The 24,342-nt window shown below is 37.5% G+C and overlaps 1 protein-coding gene across 1 annotated transcript in view; it reads left to right on the forward strand.

Annotated features, from left to right (window-relative positions):
* The window catches only part of MAN1A1 (mannosidase alpha class 1A member 1), a 171,346-nt gene that overhangs the window by 74,303 nt on the left and 72,701 nt on the right, over nt 1-24,342 (forward strand). The window contains exon 6 of the mRNA XM_015097327.3: nt 23,589-23,683. Coding sequence (XP_014952813.2) covers nt 23,589-23,683 — 95 coding nt within the window. The remainder of the gene's footprint in view (nt 1-23,588; nt 23,684-24,342) is intronic.

Below are 24,342 nucleotides of genomic sequence, written 5' to 3' on the forward strand. Positions count from 1 at the left end.
CTTTAAAGCTCTTTCATCTTGTCAGGCTTGCAGTTATTAACATGTTTAGTTGCTTATGGTTCGCATCTTTATTCAGCAAATACTATGTGCCAGCTCCGATAATTTTGAGCATCTATTATGTGCCAAAGTGTGTTCTTATATCTGGAGGATTCAGTGATGCACAAATTAGACAAAGTCCCCGCTCTCGTGAAATGTGCATTCTAGTGAGATAAAATATTAAATAAGTTCACAGTATAATGTCAGATAACAGTAAGTGCTATGAAGAAAATACAATTCAATCATGGGATAAAGAGTGACAGAGATGGATGGGACAAGGACTACTTTAGCATGAAATGGATCTCAGATTGGAATGACACCATTGAAGATTGGGAGAAAATAACAATCTAAACAGAAGAACCTAAGAATTCAGAGTTTATAGTAGATTTCTCTCTTTTCTTTGGAACAGAGAAGAGGAGGAGGACAGTGGTAGTGATGATAATGGTGGTAGCAAGACCATTATCTTCGGGTTATTGTATGCCAGGTATACAGTATCAATACTGGAGAGATTTCATGAACTCCGTATTGTAGCTACACTGAAGGTCTGACTGGCTGATTCCTGAGTCATATAGTAAGTGAGAAAACTGGAATTAGACCCTGCTCTGTCTGCACAATGACCCTATCCACATATTCCCAAATCCAGAGTTACCACAATCTTCCTTTCTTATTTACTTGGTTATCAGTTCAGCATGTAATGAGCCAGCTGCAATCTTCTGAAACCCATGAAATCTTCCACTTTTCTGAGCAACAAGGAATAATTGATATATGAAAACTAAGCTATGATATGATCCAATCATATTTGAAAGTATGTGTTCATCATATTCATCTCTTTTTCCAAAACAAACTTTTCCTTGAATTTTTCCAAATAGTTCTTTGAGTTGCAAGTGTTCTCATTTCCTTCTCCGTGGTTTTATTCTTCACTCTCTCACCCTCTTCCTCAGAATAAAATATATTTTGAGAACCATAGTAGTTGAGAGCACTGAATGATGTACATATATACAATTTAGAAAAAAGAATAATTACTTTCAAGTTTTGAATCATATTTTTTGATAAAGAAATATGAAGGGAAAAGGTAGTACGTTGTCATTTCAAATGAAATTAAAATAGTTTGGCTTTATTAACACATAAATTGTGAAGGTTTACCAATACAATTGAAATGCTTTTATATAATTAGAGGATTCCAAAAAGAACTTAGAAATAGCTCATAAATCTACCATATGTTGACAACACTTTAATAAATTTCTCCTGACTGAGAATAAAAATTTGGAATACAGTTGCCTACTTGCTCTTTATATTAGACAAAGAGAAGAAGGAAAGCTCATATTTATTGTCATATATCATAAAAGTAACTGCAAAAAGTGATTAAAATATCTACTTCTCACAGTCATTAAAGACGTGCAGTGAACCGTTTTCTAGTAGGTTTTCCTTCCATTAAGTTAATTGTTGTCACAAGATAAGACTCAAAACCAGGGCCCTTGAGTTAAACTAAGATTAGATCCAGGGACCTGACATTTCTCCAGTTTTTCCTAGGAGTTCATTCCATTATGGAATTTCAGGATGCTACTTCAAATAATGGGGTTTAGCCAGTGCTCAGATAAATGGGTAGTTGCCACACTTTCAAAGATTGCCAGCCTCCTGTCACCACTGCCTGGCATGCACTTCCCTCCAGTATTGGTTACCTGTTCAATGCATTCTCCCCACTCACATATCCAGACAGATGCAGAATGATCACTGACTTCTCCTTATACAAAGTCACAATAAAGTAGCAACACTTCCAACTTCTTTCTCCCCCTCTTTCTTCCCTATCAAATTAGCAAAGACTAAAAACATGTTAATACTCAATTTGGTGAGAATAGGATAAAAATTGGCTCAACATTGCTGAAGGAAATGTAACTAGATTTAGTTGCTCCAAAAAGCAATTAAGTACTATGCATAGAGGAAGATCCTTACTCTAAAGGCATTTATTTAGTTCCAGTTATTCAGCGTTGGGGAATCTACCAAAGGAAGTAATCCAAAATGTAATCTTATTATGCCAAAGCAGTTAATGAATGCATTTTATATAAACAGTAAAATAGGAAGAGACTCTGCAATATCCAACAGTAAAAAAATGGTGGAGCAGTTCATGGAATGCTCACATAATGTCATGTTGCGCAACCATTAACATTTATGCTTGTTAATTTATTTGATGACATAGATATTGACAAACAAAAGACAAAATTTAATGTGTATATGATTGTTTTTGATTCCCATCACCCATTTCTGGCAGCTACTATTCTGATCTCTATATTTGTGAACTTAGTGTTTTTGTTTGTTTCTTTGTTTTCAGCTATAAAAAGATAGAATAACTACATAGGGCATTATTCTTAAATGTAAACAATATTTGCTTATGATTGTTACGATCTTTCCCATGTCTTTTTGTGTTGCTAATCAGATTTTTCAGAGTGACCTAGTAGTAATCTTAGGATCAGAAAAATATTAAAAGAAAATTGCAATAAACTTGAAAAAAATCCTTACCAAACTTTTCCCCCTAAAGTTCCTCAGGATTCAGTTGTTCTAGCCTTTTTTAAAATTTGACTATTTTAAACTTTTCTTATAAGAATCCAGCCTGTGAAGTCTTGAAAGTCACCTTTCTCCCTTTCTGACATCTGTTTCATAAAGAAAATTACTTTGCTCAGTGATAATTGAATTTCCTTCTTTATAGTCAATTTATAGACTTCCATTTCAGATGGTGGATTTATTTACAGCAACATCTATTAGATGCTAGTATCATCCTCAGTTCACATGGAAATGGAGGTAACACAAAGTTTAAGTAAACAGATTGGTCATCAATCCTTAATCTTTATATTTTCAAAAGCAGTTTAAAAAGACAAAAGCTGATTATAGTAACAAGACTCTTCTGTTACACACGCCTATCTAAAGTGATACAAAATAGTATGTACAGTATTTCATACTCTTAAAAAAATTCATTCATGGGAAATCTCTGCATTTTCCATCCTCAACCATTTAAAAGTCAAAAGAGTGGAATTGCTTGTGATTATTATTATAGATTCAGTAATAAAGTTTGTGTTCATTACTAGCAAAGAAGGAAATCTGGAACTCCTGAGGCATTTGGCTCAATCTGTGACTTTGTCTTTCTCTACAGGATCTAATTGAAAGAAGGTATTAGGGAAGACAGAGCAGAGAGCCTTTTTCCTGTTGTTACAGCAGTAAATATCCTTAAGAAACTTCAAAAACATGCATGCTTGCTTGAAGAAGAGAGTAAGAGAAAAGCTGTTCAGTAATGAGCCAGGGAAAAAGGAAAACCTTGTCTGTGAGGTAAAGAAAGTGACTATAAAAAGGGGAGCGTATAGACTACCAGACACTCGTGAGACTTCTCAAATCAAAACCTAGACTCACTTTATGATGGAAACCCAAGGTAATTAGAAACTATTTCAAATTTGTAATATTTTCCTTTGTTTTTCAAAATCTAAAGCAAATGTGACTATATGAATTGATAGAACTTGCTTATGGGTACACAGATACTGGCAGTTTCTATATTTTTAAAATACTTTTAAAAAATGTTTGGAGGAGTTTATAGATGTGATGAAAAGCCAGCTGTCTTCTTTCATTCACTCTCTCCTCACCCTAAAACTCTGCCTCTCCTTCCATTTATGAGGATTAGCTGCTCCCTGTGACCCTGTAATAGGAGTAGACGTCTGTGTAATGATCTGAGGCTCTCATTAGTTAAAATTGTATTTCTCAGGAAAGTTGCTACATTTGGGGCCTACAGGTAAACCATCTGTAAACAGGAGGCTACTTGAAATATTCATTGTTTGGGAGGCATCTACCAAGTGAGCTTAAGTAGCTCATATGGAGTGGAAGGAACGTTGCTCTTAGAATCTGGAATCCTGGCTTCTCAGACCCTGATTAGTGGTTGCCTCACTGCATTACCTTGAACAAGCCATTTTATCACTTTCAGATTTTTTTTTTCCATAAATTTGCTGTTATGGAATGGGAAATAAATGTCTTTTAAGTATCCTCTAAATGCAGTGTTCTGGAACTATGAAACATGGATTTTTCAAGTTCATAGAATGTTGTAAATTGGAGGAGTGGGTGTGTGGGAGAAGTTTCCTCCTCATAACTCACAACTTCTTAACTTGTTTTGGGGTGTAAATTCAGTAACTCCTTCTGGTGAAATACAGATTTGTGCTTCGTAGGTTATCCAGACATGTAAATACCTGGGGGTGTAATAGAAATAGGAAAGTTGAGCCTCTTTATGCTCTGGAAAAAGCTTGTGTCCTACGGAACATGAATTGGCTGGTTGATAGTGGAAGGGAGATGCTAAGAATTAGAGAAGCTCTGCAAGGAAAACAAGAAACTTCTCTAGACACAGAAACAGTGAGGAATATGCACTGGTTCTTATGAACACCCACAGTCTTAACTCCTCCCTTATGCAAAATTTGAATGCAGATTGCTTTTCATTATAAACAGAGCTCCCGTTTCAATGACAAACTCAAAGGCAGTTCTGGCAGCTGTAGCAAGAATGAGAAACAAGGATTTATACCCAGCAAAACTGACTTTTCAGGTGTAAAGGGCACTGACAGAGTATTATCTTCATGCAGAAACTTGGGGAGTATTGTTTCAAAGAGCCCTTCCTGACGAAATATACCAAGCAACAAGCTTCAGACAGCCGAAGAGCATGCATCATGAGTCCATTTTTGTGAAATGTCAAAAGTCGGCAAATCTGTAGAGACAGGAAGTAGATTAGAGGTTGCATGGGACTGAAGTGGTTGGAGGAAATGAGGAGTGACTGCTAAAGAACATGGTGCTTCTTTGGGATGGGTGATAAAAAATGTTCTAAAATTTGTTGTGGGAATCAATTTAGTATGACTATACTAAAACCACTGAAATGTATACTTTAATGGGTAAATTATATGATGAAAATGTTAAAAAGAAAAACACCATAGCTCTGAAATTTAATTGAAAATATTAGTAAGAACTTAGGAGATACTATAGCTTAAAATATATAAATATGTGTGTGTATCCCCTGCAAAGGCCTGGAAACAGTGAAGTATGCCCAGACTGGGTGTTGAATTCTGATTCCTTGCTAACCAGGGCTTCTGAGAAATGGCTGAAATAAAAAACGTACAGTATCATTCTGAAACATTGAACCATGTCGAACTTTGTCCATGACAAAGACACGGACAAAGACTACAAGAGCAATGTCAAAAGAACCCAGGGGCTAACTTAAAAGAGACTCCCTCCTTCAAAAGATGGACATTTTGAGTTTCGGTATAAATAAGAAATATAACAGATTAACACCCACCAAATACATTTAAGTCTGTAAGTTCTTAATGATATTAAAAATCAAAAACAATTGGGCACCTTCAAAGCATGAAAGGAAAGCAGTTTATTACCATGAAAATTGGTAAAAAGAACCAAGCCTTTGACTTGCCTTTCCTATGTGAACTGTATCACAGGAAACCAAGCGGTAGATAAGCCAAGTGTCTTAATAAAATTATTTCTGTTAATAAATGAAAGTGACCCATTTTTACAACTCCTGATGAGTTCATGGATCCAGGCCATGATTATCAAAGCTGCTGACTTCTCGAAAGCAAACCACATACAAACCTCCTGATAAAAGAACGTATCACCTAGAACCTTGTCAAAGGAACCAAGACTCTGGATCCAGCTTGTAATCTGTCAGAAACACTGTGAGAAGAATGTATTGAACTGTACTATACATGTGCAGAATGAGGCTCCTAGATTTGCAATGACTTAAATTTGTCCAGATAAACTAAAAGAAATGAAAGGGGAAAGGGGGCAGCTTATGGTTTAAAAGAGACCCTTAAGTAGTTTGTGTGTTTTTTTTTTTAAGTGGGCAAGACTGACTATAGGGTCTAAGGATGTGCTGTTGGTTGATAAAGAAATGTTAAGAATAAATGCCAGGATGTGGTTACTTTTGGAGAGAGAGAAGGAGTAATGGTTGGGACAAGGTACACAGATAGATGGCTTTTAATGGGGCTCACAGAGCCCTGTTTCTTGACCTAGATGGTAATTACTAGGCTGTGTGTCTTTAGTTATGCATTCTGTAGGCATGTGTGTTGTGAGTGGGAAGATATGTTTACACCTCTGTGTATGTTTAGAATTTAAATATGCTTTAAACATATCAATAATAAGAGATTACCTAGAAGAACAGTCAAAGCTTGATGGAATCAATTTTGGATCTTGGGATCTATTTTGGATCTCTTTCTTAATTGAAAGAATATTCTTTATTTGAAAGAATATTTAATGTATTTGCATTAGCTTGATGTGTATACATTAGAGAGCATATTTCACATATAAAACAAGCATAATTCAAGTGTAAAGTAAATGTAAATGTTCTATACAGGCTTCCCTGGTGGCTCAGTGTTAAAGAACCCTCCTGCCAATGCAGTGCTGCTGCTGCTAAGTCACTTGAGTCATGTCCGACTCTGTGCGACCCCATAGACGGCAGCCCACCTGGCTCCCCCATCCCTGGGATTCTCCAGGCAAGAACACTGGAGTGGGTTGCCATTTCCTTCTCCAATGCATGAAAGTGAAAAGTGAAAGTGAAGTCGCTCAGTCGTGTCTGACCCTCAGTGACCCCGTGGACTGCAGCCCACCAGGCTCCTCCATCCATGGGATTTTCCAGACGAGAGTACTGGAGTGGGGTGCCATTGCCTTCTCCGTGCCAATGCAGTAGGTGGGTTCAATCCCTCGGTTGGGAAGAGCCCCTGGAGAAAGAAATGGCAACAGACTCCAGTATTCTTGCCTGGAAAATCCCATGGACAGAGGAGCCTGGTGGGCTACAGTCTGCGGGGTTGCAAAGAGTAGGACATGACTTGGTTACTAAACAACAACAAAAAATATTCATTCTATAATACTTGTCCTAAAGTGCTGATTGAACAGATACTTTGACTTACAGCATTCATCTTTTTATTTTATGAAACAGATTGTCCAAATAACTTGAAACAGTTTTTCATTTACCAGTTTTAGGTTTGGTAGTAAATTTTCTAGTCATAAACATACTATATACTTAACAGGATGTACTATGATATAAGGGCTTCCCTGATATCTCAGCTGGTAAAGAATCCATCTGCAATGCAGGAGACCCCAGTTTGATCTCTAGGTTGGGAAGATTCATTGGAGAAGGGATAGGCTACCCACTCCAGTATTCTTGGGCTTCCCTTGTGGCTCATCTGGTAAAGAATCCACCTACAATGCCAGAGACCTGGGTTTGATCTCTGGGTTTGGAAGATACCCTGGAAAAGGGAAAGGATACCCACTCCAGTATTCTGGCCTGGAGAATTCCATGGACTATATAGTCCATGGGGTCGCAAATAGACACGACTGATGACTTTCACTTTCACTATAACATATATAGAGAACACTGAACAATTTTTTAATTAATTCGTTTCTCATTTTACAACAAATGTGATTTTTTGTCCAGAATTGTGAACAACACTTAGTTTCAGCAGTGTGGAGAAGTGGTCAAGACCATAAACTCTGGGACCAGATTGTGCATTCCAGTCTCTGTTTCTCTGCTTCTTGCTGGCATTGTGTGAACATAATTAGGGATGATAACCTTTCCCACCTCAGAAGCCTTGTAGAAGGATAGAGCAACTTAGTAAATGCAGACATTCAGAAGCGTCCCTGGAATATAGTGAATTCTACATAGGCATCAGGTGTTTATTACTTGGCCAAGGTCATTTATGCAGATCAGTCTTTGGGAAATTATATGGCTGAAGGCCCACTTAAACTTTCTCATTCCTAGCATCCCTGAACTTGAGAGTTCTTACTAAATGTGTTTTCTCAGAGGTTCGCATCCTACTTAAGTGACTTCTTACAGGACAGAAATATAAACAAAGCACTTTGTTCAGATTTTATCATCTATGTCTGCATATTTACTTACAGTTAGCATGTTAGAGGTAAGTTTGGGTGAAACCTCTATATTCTTTTTATCGTGAAATGTTATCGATTCACAGTGTAAGTATATATTATTGCAAGAGCTATAAAAGAGGAAGATATTTAGGAAAGGAGGAAAAAGGCAAAAAGGAAAAAAGGGGGGAGGAAAGAAAACAACTCACGGGGAAAAGGAGTGGCCTTAAAACACTTGATTTGCAGTCTACTGAGATGCATGGGGTCCATGATCATAATTAGCTGTGTGATTCTTTTATTTAGCTGTATTTGTATTTTTTAGTGAAAAATGTTTATCGTGATTTTTTTGAATGTAAGAAATTATTCAACCAGCACAAACCCAATATGTTTGACCCCTCCACCCCAATTCTACATTCTAACCAATAGTTGATAAGTAAAGCCTAGCCTTTGGAAAGGCCTTAGGAAACCTAAAAATATTTATATATTTAATTTTTCCAAGTTTTCTAAGGAATCTAGACATCAAGAAATATTTACATATGTTCCACTAGTTTTCATTTCTTTCTTGTTGATTTCCTTATTAAGAACTTTTAAAAAAAAAGGCCCAAAATATATTTTGAGAAAGCTGAACGTAAATCTTCTTCCCGTTGTTCATATGCATTTTACAAACATTTTTCAATTATGTGATTTCAAATCTATGATATTGGCATAGTTCTCACAGTTGAAAAATAGTTATTTTATTGTTTTCTACTGTGTCTGACCTTGTATGACAAGTCTTACCCTAAAACGGGGATTTTTTTTAACCTGTGAACTACCAAAAACAGATACAAGAGCTATTTTACGTATAAATGACTCTTTAAAACAATACTATAGTGTGCTGATTTGCCTCAGAGTCTGTATGAAGAGAGAGAAAACTAATAAATGCTGTGTTGTTAACCAATAATTAGATTCTCAATGTGGTGTAAAGTACTCACAGGAGGTTCATTCTTGGCCTCATAAATTTGACCATATCTTTCCATTCTAATGCTATTAAGTGACTTAGAGACATGGCTTAACAGTAAAATAAGCTCCTAAACCACAGTGGCAAAGCACATAAGACTGAAATTATGCCATGATGACTGCTATTCGTTTAGGAGTTGGCTGTCCCATTTGCTCTTAAATATCAGGCTAGCAGCAAATGGAGAATTGGCTATTAAACTGCAGATTCAGCATCACGTGGCTTAATACCTCTTCTGTTTGCTAAACTTGAAGATTATTAAAGATTTTTTTGCTTAGTTCACTACAGAAACAGTGTACATCATACCCATGGCAATAAATGTTATTATTCATTCCAATCAATTTATTTCCCATTCTTATTGAATTACCTGAGTTCACCTAGTTCAGTGCTTCTTAAGCTGTGCTATGTATCAGATTTCCCAGGAAACCTTATTAAAATGCAGATTTGTGGGCCCCACTGTTAGGGGAAGCACACTGATTGAAACCACCCACCCTGGCCAGGCACCATAGTAACTATTTGCATGAGTTGTTTTGTGACAGGAGATCCTGATAAGTAATACAGAACTAATAAGCTACCACCAACTGGAAGAGTTCGGGAAAGGTCTAAAGGAGACACCTCGTGTCCATCCACTTCCCAGAATCCCTCTTGCTAGCATCCATCGTGGCTGAACGATGCATGTGCCACCAGGAAAGACTCTGAATTAGAATGATTGGCCAAAGACCGCCTGGAAACTAATCCCATCACCATAAAACCCGACATTGCGAGCCACGCAGCAGAGCAGTTCTCCTGGGTTCCCTTACCCTACTGCTCTCCACCTGGGTGCCCTTTTCCACTAAAATCTCTTGCTTGGTCAGCAGTGTCTCCTTGGACAGTTCTTTTACAAGTGTTAGACAAGAGCCCCCTCTTGAGGCCCTGTAGGGTCCCCCCTTCCCACAACACCACTATCAGAGTTTCCGATTCTGTAGATCTCAGTGCAGGGCTGCTAATTTGCCTTTCCCAGGCGATGCTAATGCTGCTGATTGGAGAACCTCTGACCCCTTGCAATTAATAGGATTCCTCTTTTTCAAAAAAATCAACTAAGAAAATAGACATCCAAATTTGGCCTTCACCATTGGTAAGGAAACCATGTCCTAATTTGCTAGATAAAGAATTGGTAAAGATAAAGAATTATAATAAAGCTTTTTTTTCCTGAAAACTGATAAGCATCGTATCAAAGGAAGCATAAGCTATTTGGGTTTTCATTTATATTAAGGACAACTCTACTTGAATAAAGCAAGCAGAAGAACCCTGTTATAATCCCCGTGGAATATGTGACACTAATTTCTATCATTACTCTAATTTATAATGAAGATCTTTTAAGAGCCTTTTGAAATCTTATTTCCTCAAAGTCCAAGATCTGTGTTGGACCTGGCCAGAATTTTTGTTTTTCTTCGTCTATCTCTAAGAAAGAAATAGTTTCTGTTTTCTAACCCTTTAAAAGAGACATTTGTTTTTTCCTAGGATTCTCAGTCTTTTGTCTTCAACAGTACTGCCTCTTAAGTGACTCAGGAATGTCCCACTCTTACTGTTTTGTTACAGATGAAATTTTTGACATAGATGTCAAGTTTTTTTTTCTTTTGAACTTTTTATTTTGTGTTGGGGTGTAGCCAGTTAACAATGTTGTGATAACTTCAGGTGAACAGTGAAGGAACTCAGCCACACATACACATGTATCCATTCTCATGTTGGGTTTCTCTCATAGCTCAGTTGGTAAAGAATCTGCCTACAATGCAGGAGACCTGGGTTCGATCCCTGGTTCAGGAAGATCCCCTGGAGAAGGAAATGGCAACCCACTCCAGTATTCTTAGAGAATCCCATGGACAGAGGAGCTTGGTAGGCTACGGTCCGTGGGGTTGCAGGAGTTGGACACGGCTTAGCAACTAAACTACTATTCTCATGTCAAGTTTCAACCCACTGCATTGTTCTTTGTTGTTTAGTCACTAAGTCGTGTCTGACTCTTTTGGGGATTGCTTTTGTTTCATGTTAAATGAACTTGACTCCATTTCCTTTGCATCTTGATTCTGTGGGTCTGCTGCATGGCCCTTCAACTGGACTGCTTTATTCCTCTTTTATCTTTTGATTGCCGTGTTTTCTCCACGGTGCTTTCTCAGAACTTTGAGTCTCACTTGTTTTCCAGCTTCTTTGAGATACTGTTTAACATTGTGTAAATTTAAGATGTACAAAGTGTTGATCTGATCATTTATATATTGCAAAATGATTACTACAGTAGGATTAGTTAACACCTACATTCCATCACATAATTATCATTTTTTTGTGGTGAGAATATTCAGCATGTTTCTTAGCATGTTTCAAGTATATATTAATAATATTGTGTTGTTAACCATAATCACCATACCATACACTAGACCTCCAGAACTTACTCATCTTGTATGCCCTTTGATCAGCATTTTCCCACTTTCCCATCATCCCACCTGCCCCCTTCCTCTGTTGCTCTGAGTTCAGCTCTGTAACATTCCACATATAAATGATATATAGTCTTTCCCTGTCCATGAGTCTCTCTAAAAGACTATTTCAATGTTTTCTGTTGGAGCTAGTTCTTTTTACAGATCTAATAGGTCAATTCTTAACTCCTGTAGGTGATTCCCATCTAAATGATAACCTTCAAGTTGTTGACTAGTCACACACACACACAAACGTATGTGTTCAGTTTAGTCTAAAGCTGAATTTGAGGTCTTCAAAAACACCTAAACGGTAGCCTTCTCTACAGTTTTGTACAGTAGTTTTTCCACATATCTGATACCTTTGCCAATTCTGCATGGTCAGACGAATGGCAAGGATTTGTCTGATTACTTTGTGAAGTAATGCAACGGTATTGTACTTGTCTTTATTGTCTTTTTTATTTGGAAAGGAAAGTTTATTTTGGATGCCAGCAACTGGGGAGGAGGGCAGACTCCTGCCCAAAAGCCAACTGCCCTGCCTCCACCCACCACCAAGAAAACAAAAAATCACGGGCAAGCGCTCTTACAGATGGAGGGGGAGGGGGCTACACGTAGAAACAGTACACTCAGCTCTAACAGTAATCTTGAAAGATTGGTCATGCAGGTGCTGGTTTGCCCAGTGTCGTCTTGATTGTTTTAAGTGTAATTAATCTTCAGTTCCAGGGTCAGTTTGTTCCCTTATCTTCGAGGCCAGTTCTCATAATGGTGGTGCCTTTCATCGTGGCCACAGTCTGAACATCGTGTAGTTAACCTCCTCCACCTGTTGGGGGTTTCAGTATCTTTACAAGACAACTCACAGGATATGGCTCGGAATATTATTAGCCTTTGTGAAGATACTAAAAGTCCCTGACTATGCTTAATGACTAAACTATTCTTATTTGGCCTCCTTTGACTGTTTTCCTTTATTTCTGCATTTTCATAATTCTCTGGTAAAGCTTATCCTTCGGCTAATGATTTTCCCCTAAAGACAGGTGGAGGACATGCTGAGGCAGGACCATAGCCTTCTGCTCTGCTTCACATTCTTGAAGCACAGCTTCTGCCATTAATACCTTTAAAATATGTATCCATTTTCTGTTTGAAGAAGAAATAGAAGTTATTACTTTAGCCTCCCCTGTGTATCAGAAAATACTACTCTGAATATTTTTCGACTGTCGCTCTTCAAAAGCAAGTGTCCGAGTCACTGACCACAGCTTTCTTGTTTAGTTTTGTGTTCCATACCTTGTGAACCTTGACATGTAGTTCATAGGCGTTTAATAGCTATTTGTTGAATAAATGACTTGACATCTCTAAAAGGTCAAAATTATAGTACAGGTTCCTTTTAGAATGCTCATAATTTAGAAAGTTTAAACTATGTTGAAGTGTGTATCTGTGTGTGTGTCTATGTGTGTAATCATTTTTAAAACATTCACATAGTACAAGAGTGACCACAATTCACAAGATGAATTATGTTTTGTAGTGTTATTATTTATGCTCATATTTTAAAGAGGAAATGCCTCCCAAATTATTTCAGTTTATATATTCAAACGTCTTCTAATAAGAAAACTGTTGAGTTACGTGGCATTTTGTATTCTGATCTGTTAATACAAGACGTTTCATTGAATTATTTATGGTACTGTAAGAATATAACACTGATCTATTAAAAACACAGTAGTGTTGTCCTGAAGTAGGATTTATAAATATATTTTTAAATCTCTTCATTTAAATGAAAATTATTTAATGCTTGATGCTTTCAATCAAGTTAGTATAATCCGGGGATTGGCAAACTATAGACATGCTCATTCATTTACATTTTGTCCATGGCTGCTTTGACCCTACAACTAGAGTTAATGAGTAAATGAAGGAGCACATGCCCTCTGACCAGAAACTCCACATTCAAATATTTAACCTGAGGAAATAATTGTGCATATAGATAAGTATGTACAGGGATGTTTATTCACTACTGTTTGCAACATCTAGACAGTGGAAACCTAAGTGTCAAATGGTATGGGACTTGTATCTAAGTTCTGACATATCCATACACCTGTATACAGAAATCTATCCATTGATATAGAACAAAAGTCAACAACCTACAGCACAAATTCACTCTGAGACTTGTTTTGTACTACCAGAGTTAAGAATGGTTTTACATTTTTAAAGATTATTTTAAAAAATCACGACATGAGATATGTGCCTGGCAAAGCCTGAAATACTTACTGTCTGACCCTCTACAGAAAATGTTTGCTGACCTCTGATGTTGAATGATGTATTTAATGTTGATTAAGTTGCTGGGGATGAATTTAAAACATTGCAAAATAGTGTATATGGAAAGATGCCATTTCTCAAAAGAAATACAATCAATTTAGAAGAGAGATAGTTAAGATGTTAACAATAATTGTGTTTGGGTGGATAGGAATGTAGTTATTCAGTCACTAAGTCATGTCCAACTCTTTGCAGATAGGATTAATGTGGCTCTATTTTTTATTTGTCTAATTTTATGATTTTTCAATAATAAAGATAGTTTTATTGCATAATAAGAAAATTAAAATTTTAGATTTTGGCATGGGAAAAAGAATAGAAAAAAGAAATTCTCTTGGGTTCTAGAATGCAATTGTATATTTCTCTATTTTGTAGACAGGGAAACTGAGGTTAAAAGAGATTAATCACCTTGCTTTGAGGGACACAAGCATAAGACAAAAATAGCACTGCTTCCAAATCTTGTACCTTTTGATAAGTTAAAATGTTCATCGATCAACTGACATGAAATTATGCACTCTGTGCCCATAGGTACTGTGGAGGTATCCATGTATAATAAATAAAGGCAGGTCATGCAGAAATCAAAAAACACTCGATTAATGAGAATAGATGCACAACCAGATAGGTTTACATTTGCTTAGATAAAATGAAAAAGGAGTGGCTTCCATTTTGCACTTTTTTTTTAACCAAAAGCAAAACAAAATCTATGGAGATATGGGTGTTTAGTTTACTTTGTAAACTTGCAAACTATTACTCCTAAATAATATACTAATTAATTGCTTTTTCATACCTGTAGAGTTAGTAGTTCAAATGTAGTCATCTGACAAAGAAGAGGGCATGTTTCCTGAAATTCACACCCTGCACCATAAGAAGAGACGTTTGACTTATCCTTAAGCCCTGGTACGGACAGCTGTTTACAAAAATTAGTCTGCAACTTAGGGGAAAGCAGACAGTTACTGTTGCAGGCTGTTGTAGTGAGAAGTCTTCATTGTAATTAATGGATATCTAATAACAAAAGAAACAGTAGAGTTATAGAAAGCAGACATAAACGCTCAGCAGTTTTTTGGACCATTTAGTGTGTGGACAAAAAGTCTAATACGCTTCCATTTTCCTGAAGGAACCAGTGTCTATAGTGAAGAACAATGATAGTGGTAACTATTATGCCCTTTAAAAAGCACTTATGCATTTAATCATCTTGTGATCTGCAAGAATGATCCTTACTCACATACTTAGAAACTAAGGCAAAGAGGGGGTTAAGTGAGTTCTCCAGATCAGAGGTCCGCAACCTCTGGGATCTAATGCCTGATGATTTGAAGTGGAGCTGATGTAATAATAATAGAAATAAAGTGCATGATAAATGTAATGTGGCTTGAATTATCCTGAAACCATCCTCCTCCTCTCCCCTCCCCCAGTCTGTGGAAAAATTTTCTTCCATGAAACCAGTCCCTGGTGCCAAAAAGGTTAGGGACTGCTGCTCGAGATCATACAGCTCAGTCAGCTGATGACCAAGAATTAGATCTTCTAGCCTCAACTCATGTGATGCTGATGCTGAGTCATCAAGACAGGATTTGTGTAATTGCACTAAATCAAAAGAGCAGATAAACATGTTTATAAAACTGAGACAAAAAGGTTAAACTATAAATATTTCAATGCTCTTTAGAAGTAAGATTCAGTATCTGGAAAAACTCACTAGCAGAGAATGCCTCATAACTCAAAAATGCCAGAAAATCACAATGTATTTACTTGGATGAGGCTCTCATTTTCTTTCTCTTTTCTTTCTTTGGAACAAAGGTTTCTAAGCCTGGATTTTGTATATTTCAAGTGATTTGTGAGGTTTACCTATAAACATAATAGTAAACCAAACAGTTCCTATTTTAACACTATGATTTCACATGTTAACAACCTTTGTGTGATGGTTCACACAAATTCTTTTAGAAATAATAACCAGATAGGGTTCATGTTTTCATAATTTCCTGTCTCTGTGTTTTCTTTAAAAAAATTTTTTCTTCTTGATGCAAAATAGTTCAGGAACTATTTGACATGCTTACCTAATATTAAATACACAATAAACTGTGTATTTTCCAAACATTATGTTGGCAGCTTGCCGATTTTTTAAACTTAAATTGAGTTGGAAAGATCAGCTCAGAAATCTATCTTTAAGCCCTGTGTAATGGCTCGGACTGTTATACTGTTATTTATAACAGTTCCTGGGCCAGTGCTTTAGGAGTTAGAACATCTAGATAACACAATCTGTCGTACACCTCACAATAATTCTAAGTGTGAGAACTATCTAGCCATTGATTTTCTTCTCCTTTACTGTGCATTTTTAACTTTCATACTGAGTGTATGTTAGAACATATACCTTTTGATTATCACACTATTTCCTCTTTCCCAGTCCCTGCCACATTTATCTCTACAACACATGTATACTTTCTTCTTAAGAAAACATTATTTTAAAAGGACCCTAATTACTTCTCAAGGTCTTTCCTTCACACAGACAATGTAATGTTTCTCGATGTTGTCATTTATGTATCTTTGCCCTTACAACTAAGAAAAGCTCCCAGTGAGAACCACCGCCTTTCTCCCTGCCCTGTCTCTCAGAACCCTGATGACTGAGAAGTCCTTCCACTTGTAAATGGGAGGAACCAAGATCAGAAGTGTTGGGACTTTTTTGACCCAACTGATGTGCCCTTTTAACCACCCTTTAACTTCTGTCCCTGACAGTTAAGGTCATTAGCCTGCCTGCTTTCATCCGTTTCTGTCTTCTCGTTTTCTAGACCCTGTTAATCTTCGCCTCTGGTCAGGCTCCTTCCTCTCCCCTTCTGCTGTATCTCCCGTCCTCCACGATATTAACCCAGAGTGTGCACAAATATGTGCATACCAGCCCCCGAATGAATCCACATCTGCACCCACAGAAGCACCATCTTCAGTCTTCTCTCCCCATGACCTAACTCAGTCTTTTTTATTCCCCTAGTTACAGCCTATATCACTGAGTTTACTCTCTACTTCTGTGTTGGTTCGTACGGTTGTTTTCTGGTGTGTATTTTATGTTTATCTAGTTTTATATAACTGACTTGCCTTTCTGGATTTAAGCTTCTTGGAATCAGGGATCTTATTTTTTCTTGTGTATCTCCCTTATCGCCCTTACCACACTGAGAAGCATGTAGTAAGTTCTTCTTAAGTTTTAAACCCACTTCCTGTGGAGCAGAAAAGTACCTTAGAAAGTGTCTTATCTAGTGCCCGCATTTTACAAAAAAAAAAGACTAACTAGAGAACTGAAATGATGCATCTTTACTGTGACAGAGCAGGTAAGTAGTAGGCCCTGAGCTAGAACTCAGGCCCTGTTCAGTGTGTCTGCTACCAGGCCACCCTGACTATGGCTTACGCTCAAGAAAAATACAGGACCACTTCTATGAGTAGGTGGCATTGGTTTCTGCCAGCGTGGATGCTAGTGACGTCTACCTTGAACAATAGCCTGAAGTTCTTCCAGTATGTCTCCCCATTTTTCATCTTGCTCTCTCAACTTTGTAAAACCTTCCGTGCTAGAGAATGAGATTGAACCTTCAGGAAAAAATCAGTATCAGGATGCAATTTTGTTAATTCATTTATCAACATTTATTTCATTTTGACAAGGGGATAGTATAAAAGCAAACTTTAAAAAGTTTCACTAGCTGTTACTATTTCATAATAATGATCTTTTAAAAGCTGGCTCAGCTGGTAAAGAATACGCCTGCAGTGTGGGAGACCTGCATTCTATCCCTGGGTTGGGAAGATCCCCTGGAGAAGAGAACGGCTACCCACTCCAGTATTCTGGCCTGGAGAATTCCATGGACTGTACAGTCACAGAGAGTCAGACATGATTAAGCGACTTCACTTGCAAGTCTAAAATGCCTGTTCAGTAAGAGCATTCTATGGCTAGATTTTTTTTTAATTTATCAGAAAATTTTTCTTTTCACTCAAACTTTGTGCTTTAGAAAGTCAAGTCTAAGATAGAGTTATTCTTTTTTGTTTTAACCTGTGATTATAACCTGTTAAAACCTGTGGTTCTTCTTTGTTATAACCTGTGATTATTGGTAGGTTAGTATGCATATCCTTGTTATATTCAGTACACAAGTTGGGAAGATGTTAGTGCTTTAATTCTGCAGAAGAATGAAGAAGTGAAGAATACATTTTTCATCTAATGGCCTAGAGGCTAAAAATTGAATTGTACTGAATCACAGGGAAGAAAGAACAGTTGATAACAATTTTAATCTAATTAAATTTATAAATTTTAACAATGAAGTTCAAAGTACAGTTTGACAAATACAACAAATAATTTAGAAAAACTTCAGTTTAGTATTTTGCTTAATTGTAGGGAGAATGCAAAGATTAGAAAGAAGCAATGAAAGATGTGTACACACTGATACATAAGGGACTCACAGGGGCGATCCCCCCAGATCAGAAGAATTACATGTACCTGGGATGGCATGAAACTGGCATTCACTTGCCTGTAGTTCTAACCAAGCCATCCCACTTTCGAACATTTAATTAGGGGAATGGGGCCTCTCTGAACCTCAGTTTCCACATCTGTAAGCCAAGATTATGTAACTAGATGACCTTTGATGTCCCTCTCAGCTCTAAATTTCTCCTGGATTAACTATTTTTATATCTTTATTCAAATATTTAAACCTTTCCATGTTCCACTCTAAATTCAAAAGCCAGAGTAGCTCAATACAGTAGCTTATTGGTTGAGTGATTAAATTTGGCCCATATTATATGTGTTAATCAACTCAGCTAATGATATGTGGGTTATTTCAGTTATTTTAAGCCAAAGATATTTATGAGATCAACGGCATCTTGTGCTGAAAGCTTTATGTAGCAGAAATGAGTAATAGGTAAACTCTGCTTGTACTAATGGGGAATTAGTGTTTGATCTTTTAACAGTGAAGTTTGCAGCAGGAGCTTTTAAAGAAAGGCTTTTATATTAATTGTACATTTCAAATCGAAGCATGTCTGAACTGAAACTGGTTCTTTCTAGAGCCGTCTGTTGTTACTCATTTCTTCTTTCCTTATTCTTTGCTCTGGTGTGTAAATATTCTTGTGCAGTTCTTCAGGGATCTGCAAACTAGAAAGGCAAAGAAAGCCATACATCTTGTTTACAGCCTGTCTAATCCTATCTGTAAGGGTAAAGTAAAAAGATAAATGTTTTTATTTGATAGATTCTAAAATCTGAAATTTTCTAGCAATAAGACTGTGATGATGTTATTTAAGCATAATGAAAATATACAGTTTGGTTGTAGTTATTTTGAAATTCTTAACTTTAGACCATAAATGTTTTTATTTAAATCTATTTTTTAGTTACATGCTTGAAAGATTATTTCAGAAGCTATTTCATAATATTTTACCACCCTTCTAGTAAATTTTATTAGTTTTGAATTTTTTTGATGTGAATATAATCAGAGTCTCTATAATGCAGAATCTTTTTGAAGATTCCTTTTGGGTCATTAGATATCTGCCCGTTTCAAGCTGATTGCTGCAGGTTACCCAAGGACATATTTAGTTTTAATGGTCTTTTTTTTTTTAAGAGTATGTCTTCTATTATCAGCACAGATTATATTTTATTACCTGTCATTTTTCATCTTTCCCTCTTAACTTTATAAAATCCACCCTACCCAATGTAAGTACCAACAAACCAAGATTGACTAAGAATTGGGTGGCACATTAATACTTTCTATCTTTATAAAAAAAATTATGATAGTTTTGCTTTTTTGCCAGTTTCATTTTAATATTAGCTTTGTGACTTCTGATGCTAGTTTTTTCAGGAATAAGTCCAAACTAGAAGTTACCAACCCCGCTCTCCTATTTCGGGAAACTGAGATCAAAATGGTTAAGTGGCAGGCCCAGGCCTGCTACTGAGCCATAGTAAAACCCGTCCTGGGACCTAGTGCGGGCCTGGGTCCAGCGCACCCTCCATCGTGCCTGCCGCCTGGGAAGAGGCACTGAAGTACCATTTAGTGTGCTTTCTGTGGTCTTTTACTCTTGAGCACATTAACTAAGACGTGCTAGTTAAAACTTAACTGCCCTTCAGGATGATTTGTGACATTGCTCCTTCATTCTTTTAACAGTGTTAACTTTGTAAGCTAAATTGGAATTTTATTAGTCACCATTTTGGGTAGAAAGATATTCTCTTTGAGAATCTGGATTCCTCCTCCAAGTAACTAACCTCTCTTCATGTCTCAAGAGGAGGTAACAAATCAAACGTTAAGAATTGGAATTAATTTAGGCTCACATATGATTTCATTTAAAGTATCAATAGGTTAATTAATGTTTTCATCCAAAAACTATTTTGTAATTGTGCCCAACATAGAGACTGCAGAGTACTTGATATAATTACTTGTAGACATTGAAGATGATAGAAATTCATGGAATAGGACACACACTTTGCAGACACTATAATATTAGTGGTTTCTCATTAGAGTGCTCCAGATATATTTAATATTTGATTGATTCTTTCCTTTATTAAATGAACGTTCATTGAGGACTAGCCACTTTGCTGGATACTAGGTGTATACGTACAGCAAGGAGGAACCAGACAGAAGTCCTGCCCTCATGACATTTACATCTAGTGGGGTTGTCAGTCAACCAATCAGCAAGCAAATAAGATAATTAGAGTGTGATAGTGGGATCAAAATAAGGTGATATGATAAATGATGAGAATGGCCAGCTTTATTTGGGGTTTTTAAGAAAGACTTCTCTTAAAAGGGGACTTTCAAGCAGTTTCCTGAAGTTAAGGATGAAACAGGTGTACAAAGAGCTAGGGAACGGGCATTGCTGCCAGAGAAAACAGCAAAGGCAAAAACCTTGGGTTGGGGAAGGTTGCTGTTTCCTTCCTGTATGTTAACTAAGATTATAAATGTCTTCCCACCTACTACTCATAGGAATACTGTGGCGATATCAATAACTTGAATTTGGGTTGGATATGTATAATAGGTAGTGAAGGAGAAATGGAGATTTTTTTTCTCTGCTTTTGAAGAAGAAAAGTACTTGAGGATATAAGAGAGTAACACAGGAAAACAGAGATCTTGCCTTCTGTAATCAAATGCTGCACTGGCTGATGCCAATTGTCAAGCAGAAGTTCACTGAAGGTGTTAGAGAATTGGGTGAGTTTGGATTAGCCAACTGGAGGCAGCACTGCATGTTTTAGGATGAGAAAACCGTGTAAATAAATATATTAAGCTGGCATGATACATGCATATGGAAGATAGTTATGCAAGAGGATGAGAGTGGTAACTGACCTCATTATGGTAATCATCTCACAATATCTACATGTATCAAATAATCATGTGTTACATCTTAAACTTACACAACGTTGTATGTCAATTATATCTCACTAGATCTGAAGGAAAAAAAAATTTTTTTTTAAAGATACTAAGGTAGACTGAACTTGAATGAGTACTTGAGACCCTGAAGACTCAAGCTGGAGCCAGGATGGCCTTTGTAAAAACGGAAGATAATAGATGGTCGGATTCATAGAGGTCAGTAGATTAGCCAGTACATTAGTTTTTGAATTGATGTTTTACACGACAGAGGGAATCATGATAGTTTCTTGAATAAGAAAATCACATGGTAAAAAGAAAAACATGGTAGAATAGATAGAGGCTAATGGCGATAGGATGAAATCCTAGAGAATGGGGACCTAGGTAGGAAGACCTTCTTTGCTGCCATGCCCCTGCATTGTGCCTGGTGATGAAAATATGGACTGTGTTCACATCACGGAAAGGAAATGAGCCATAAATGAGATGTTTCTGGGAACTTCGATGTTGATGTTTAATAACCGAAAGGTGATGAAAGTCAGAATGTGTGCTCTCTCATGCCCTAGGGACTGGCCCAACAGTAGTGTCAGTGATGGAACTAGGGAAGCTGGCCTTGGACATGGCTATCCCCATTTTATAGATGGAGAAGTTTAGGCATAGGTAGATTAAGCAGTTTGCCCAAGATTACCCCATTTGAAGAAGTAGAACTGAGATTCCTGCACAGGCATTGTGTTTTCAAAGCCCGAGCCCTTAACTCCCAAGCCATATGGCTATAATATCCGTGATGGTGTTTTAATTACAAGTCTGACTTCCAGTCTTATGTAAGTTTCTTGTAAAGGAGTTAATTAATTAACAGTTTTAAAAGTTGGGTGGAAACTAGAAAGTTGGCAGATGGCTGGGCAGTGATTGGATAATTCCTTACAGCAGAAGAGAACTTGGAATTCTCTAGACTAAGAGACTGGAAATAAAGAATATACCTTTGGCTTATTTTCTTTCTCTTCCTCTCCCATTCACTGTCAGCTGTTGAAACAGGAAATTGTCCACTTCAAAGAGTTACAATATTTTATGGGGAAAATGATATCTCTATTTCTTTAGTGCCTTATATACTACAAATGTCTTTGTCCTCATTTGTATTCCAAGAATGCTAGTTTACCTAAACTGACTGTCAGCCAAATTCTTACATTAAAACTCATTATTTTCTCAACTTTCATTACAGAGTAGGAGTTAGTTTCCAAAAGAGTAGGGTTTCAGAAGCAGCATCGATATTGATATCACTGGATTCTTCTCCGTCCGGAAGCCCCAGTGCCTAGACTTCTCTGTGGGGGGCTTAGGTCTTGCAGCAGGAGTTCCAAGGACTGGAACCCTTGCCTCTGGAGAAGCCATAAAACGCTTCCTTGACCATGGCTTTAACGAACCCCTTCCCAGGCTGGGAGAGGACTTGGCTCATCCTCCATGCTTTTCAGGGTTCCCGCAGCTTTTCTCACATCTCTCTTGTTTGAGGAAGAGACAGAAGGAAATAGTAAGTTCCCAGCCCACCACACTCAGTCATACAGCGTGGCAGGGAGAAGGGACAGGGCATCTGCTAGCGGCCACAGCTCGAGCAGGGAATGCTGCAGCAGTCCTTCCTTCAGTGAATAAATTAACTCGGTGCTTTTCTTTGGACCTAAAACTGTGACAGGCTGTCGTTTAATCAATCTTCCTAAAGCACAGTTCTGATTAAGTGAACTGGCTGCTCAAAACTTTCAATATTTTTCCGTTTTAATGGAATAAGATTCTTAGCCTTATATTTATGACCCTTTGTGATTTGGGCCCATGCTGTGCATACCAGACCTCATTTACCAGTATTCCCTCTTGGCTCTGGACAGGGAAGAGAGCCTGGTCCATTTCTTCTGCAGGCCCCCCACTTGGCTGCATCAGTGCTTAATACTGATACCTTCACAATGCTCGCTCTCCTTCTCAGCCTGTCTCTAGAATTATGAACCCCCCATCACATGCTGCATACAATCCTCATCTAAATGGCATGCAGCCTTGCTGAACTCATCGGAACTCTAAGACGACTTTATGTCAGGGTCTGTGTGTCAGATATCTGTTCATACATTGCTTTCTTTACTAAATTCTGAGCAGAATTTGTATCTATTTTAACTTTGTATTTTCCATGTCACCTGCACTTAACCATAAGAGGAAGTTAAAACTGCAGAGGGCTAAGAGGACTTAGAGATTATTTGTAGGATAATATATCTTTTTACAACTTCTCCCTTCTCTGTGCCCTAGTAAATAAGTGAAACCAGAACAGGACCAGAACGTCTGATGGTTCTCCCCTGGGTATGCACATTGGAATCACTTGACGTCACAGGTGGTGCTTTAAAAAGTTCTGATCTGGGAGCCCCCAAGCCATAGAAATTAGAATATCAGGAGTACTACCAAGACATCAGTATTATTCAGATCTCCTCACATGAGTCTAATGTGCACCCAGCATTAGTAATAAATACTCCACAGCACGGTGGCCCCTGGACCATTCTTACTTTCCTGGGTAATTCATTAAGTTCAAAAACTTTTTTTTTTTTAATGTTAAGTAGAAATATACTCAATGTGGGGAAGTAGAATAGCACATTTTGTTTTTCTTACAACAGTAGCTTACTTAACTGTTTAACTTTTCAGATATTTCGAAAGAAAGCAGTGGAACTTGGGGTAAAATTGCTACCTGCATTTCAAACACCCTCTGGAATACCTTGGGCACTGCTGAATATAAAAAGGTAAAACTCTTCATTTCAACAACATGTTTTAAGTTGAAATAGTCAAGATTGTGGTCTAACAAACATACATCAGATGGATATTTACTTGAATGGTGTTGGTGACTGATACCATTGCAAGTCTTGGCATACGTCCTTGTGTTGGAAGTTATTAGTGTTTTTCAGTGTTCCATGGGTTCCCATCATGGGATCAAATGACCTCAAGAAAGTCATCCACATGAGACATGATTCAAGGTTTTCACTGTTTCATGGTGACATTCTATCACTGATACTGTCTCTCCATAAATTCCAAAAACATCGCTTTATCATCAAAGCATTTCACTCTCAAAAGAAGCCAGTTCCTAGATCACTTCCATCAATTAAGCTGCTGGTCAGAGGCATTGCTAAGATATAACGTGTAGATCAGTCAGCATAATACAAGGTGTAGATCAGCACATACAAGTGGAACAACCACGCGACGAGCTAAGTGTAACTGAAGACTGGATGCATCTGAGGCTACTCACCCACAGTTGTAAGGAGGGAAGGGAACTGCCCCACTGACCCAGATCAATCCATCCTCCTCATCCCATGTGCGTGGAGAACCCTGGCATGCCAAGTTCATAGGAACGTGGCCCCAAGAAAAACTTGGGCTAAACCGAATTTCTCATATTCTCCCAGGAAGT

Source organism: Ovis aries, chromosome 8 (genome assembly GCF_016772045.2).
Source record: "Ovis aries strain OAR_USU_Benz2616 breed Rambouillet chromosome 8, ARS-UI_Ramb_v3.0, whole genome shotgun sequence".
Lineage (NCBI taxonomy): Eukaryota > Metazoa > Chordata > Mammalia > Artiodactyla > Bovidae > Ovis > Ovis aries.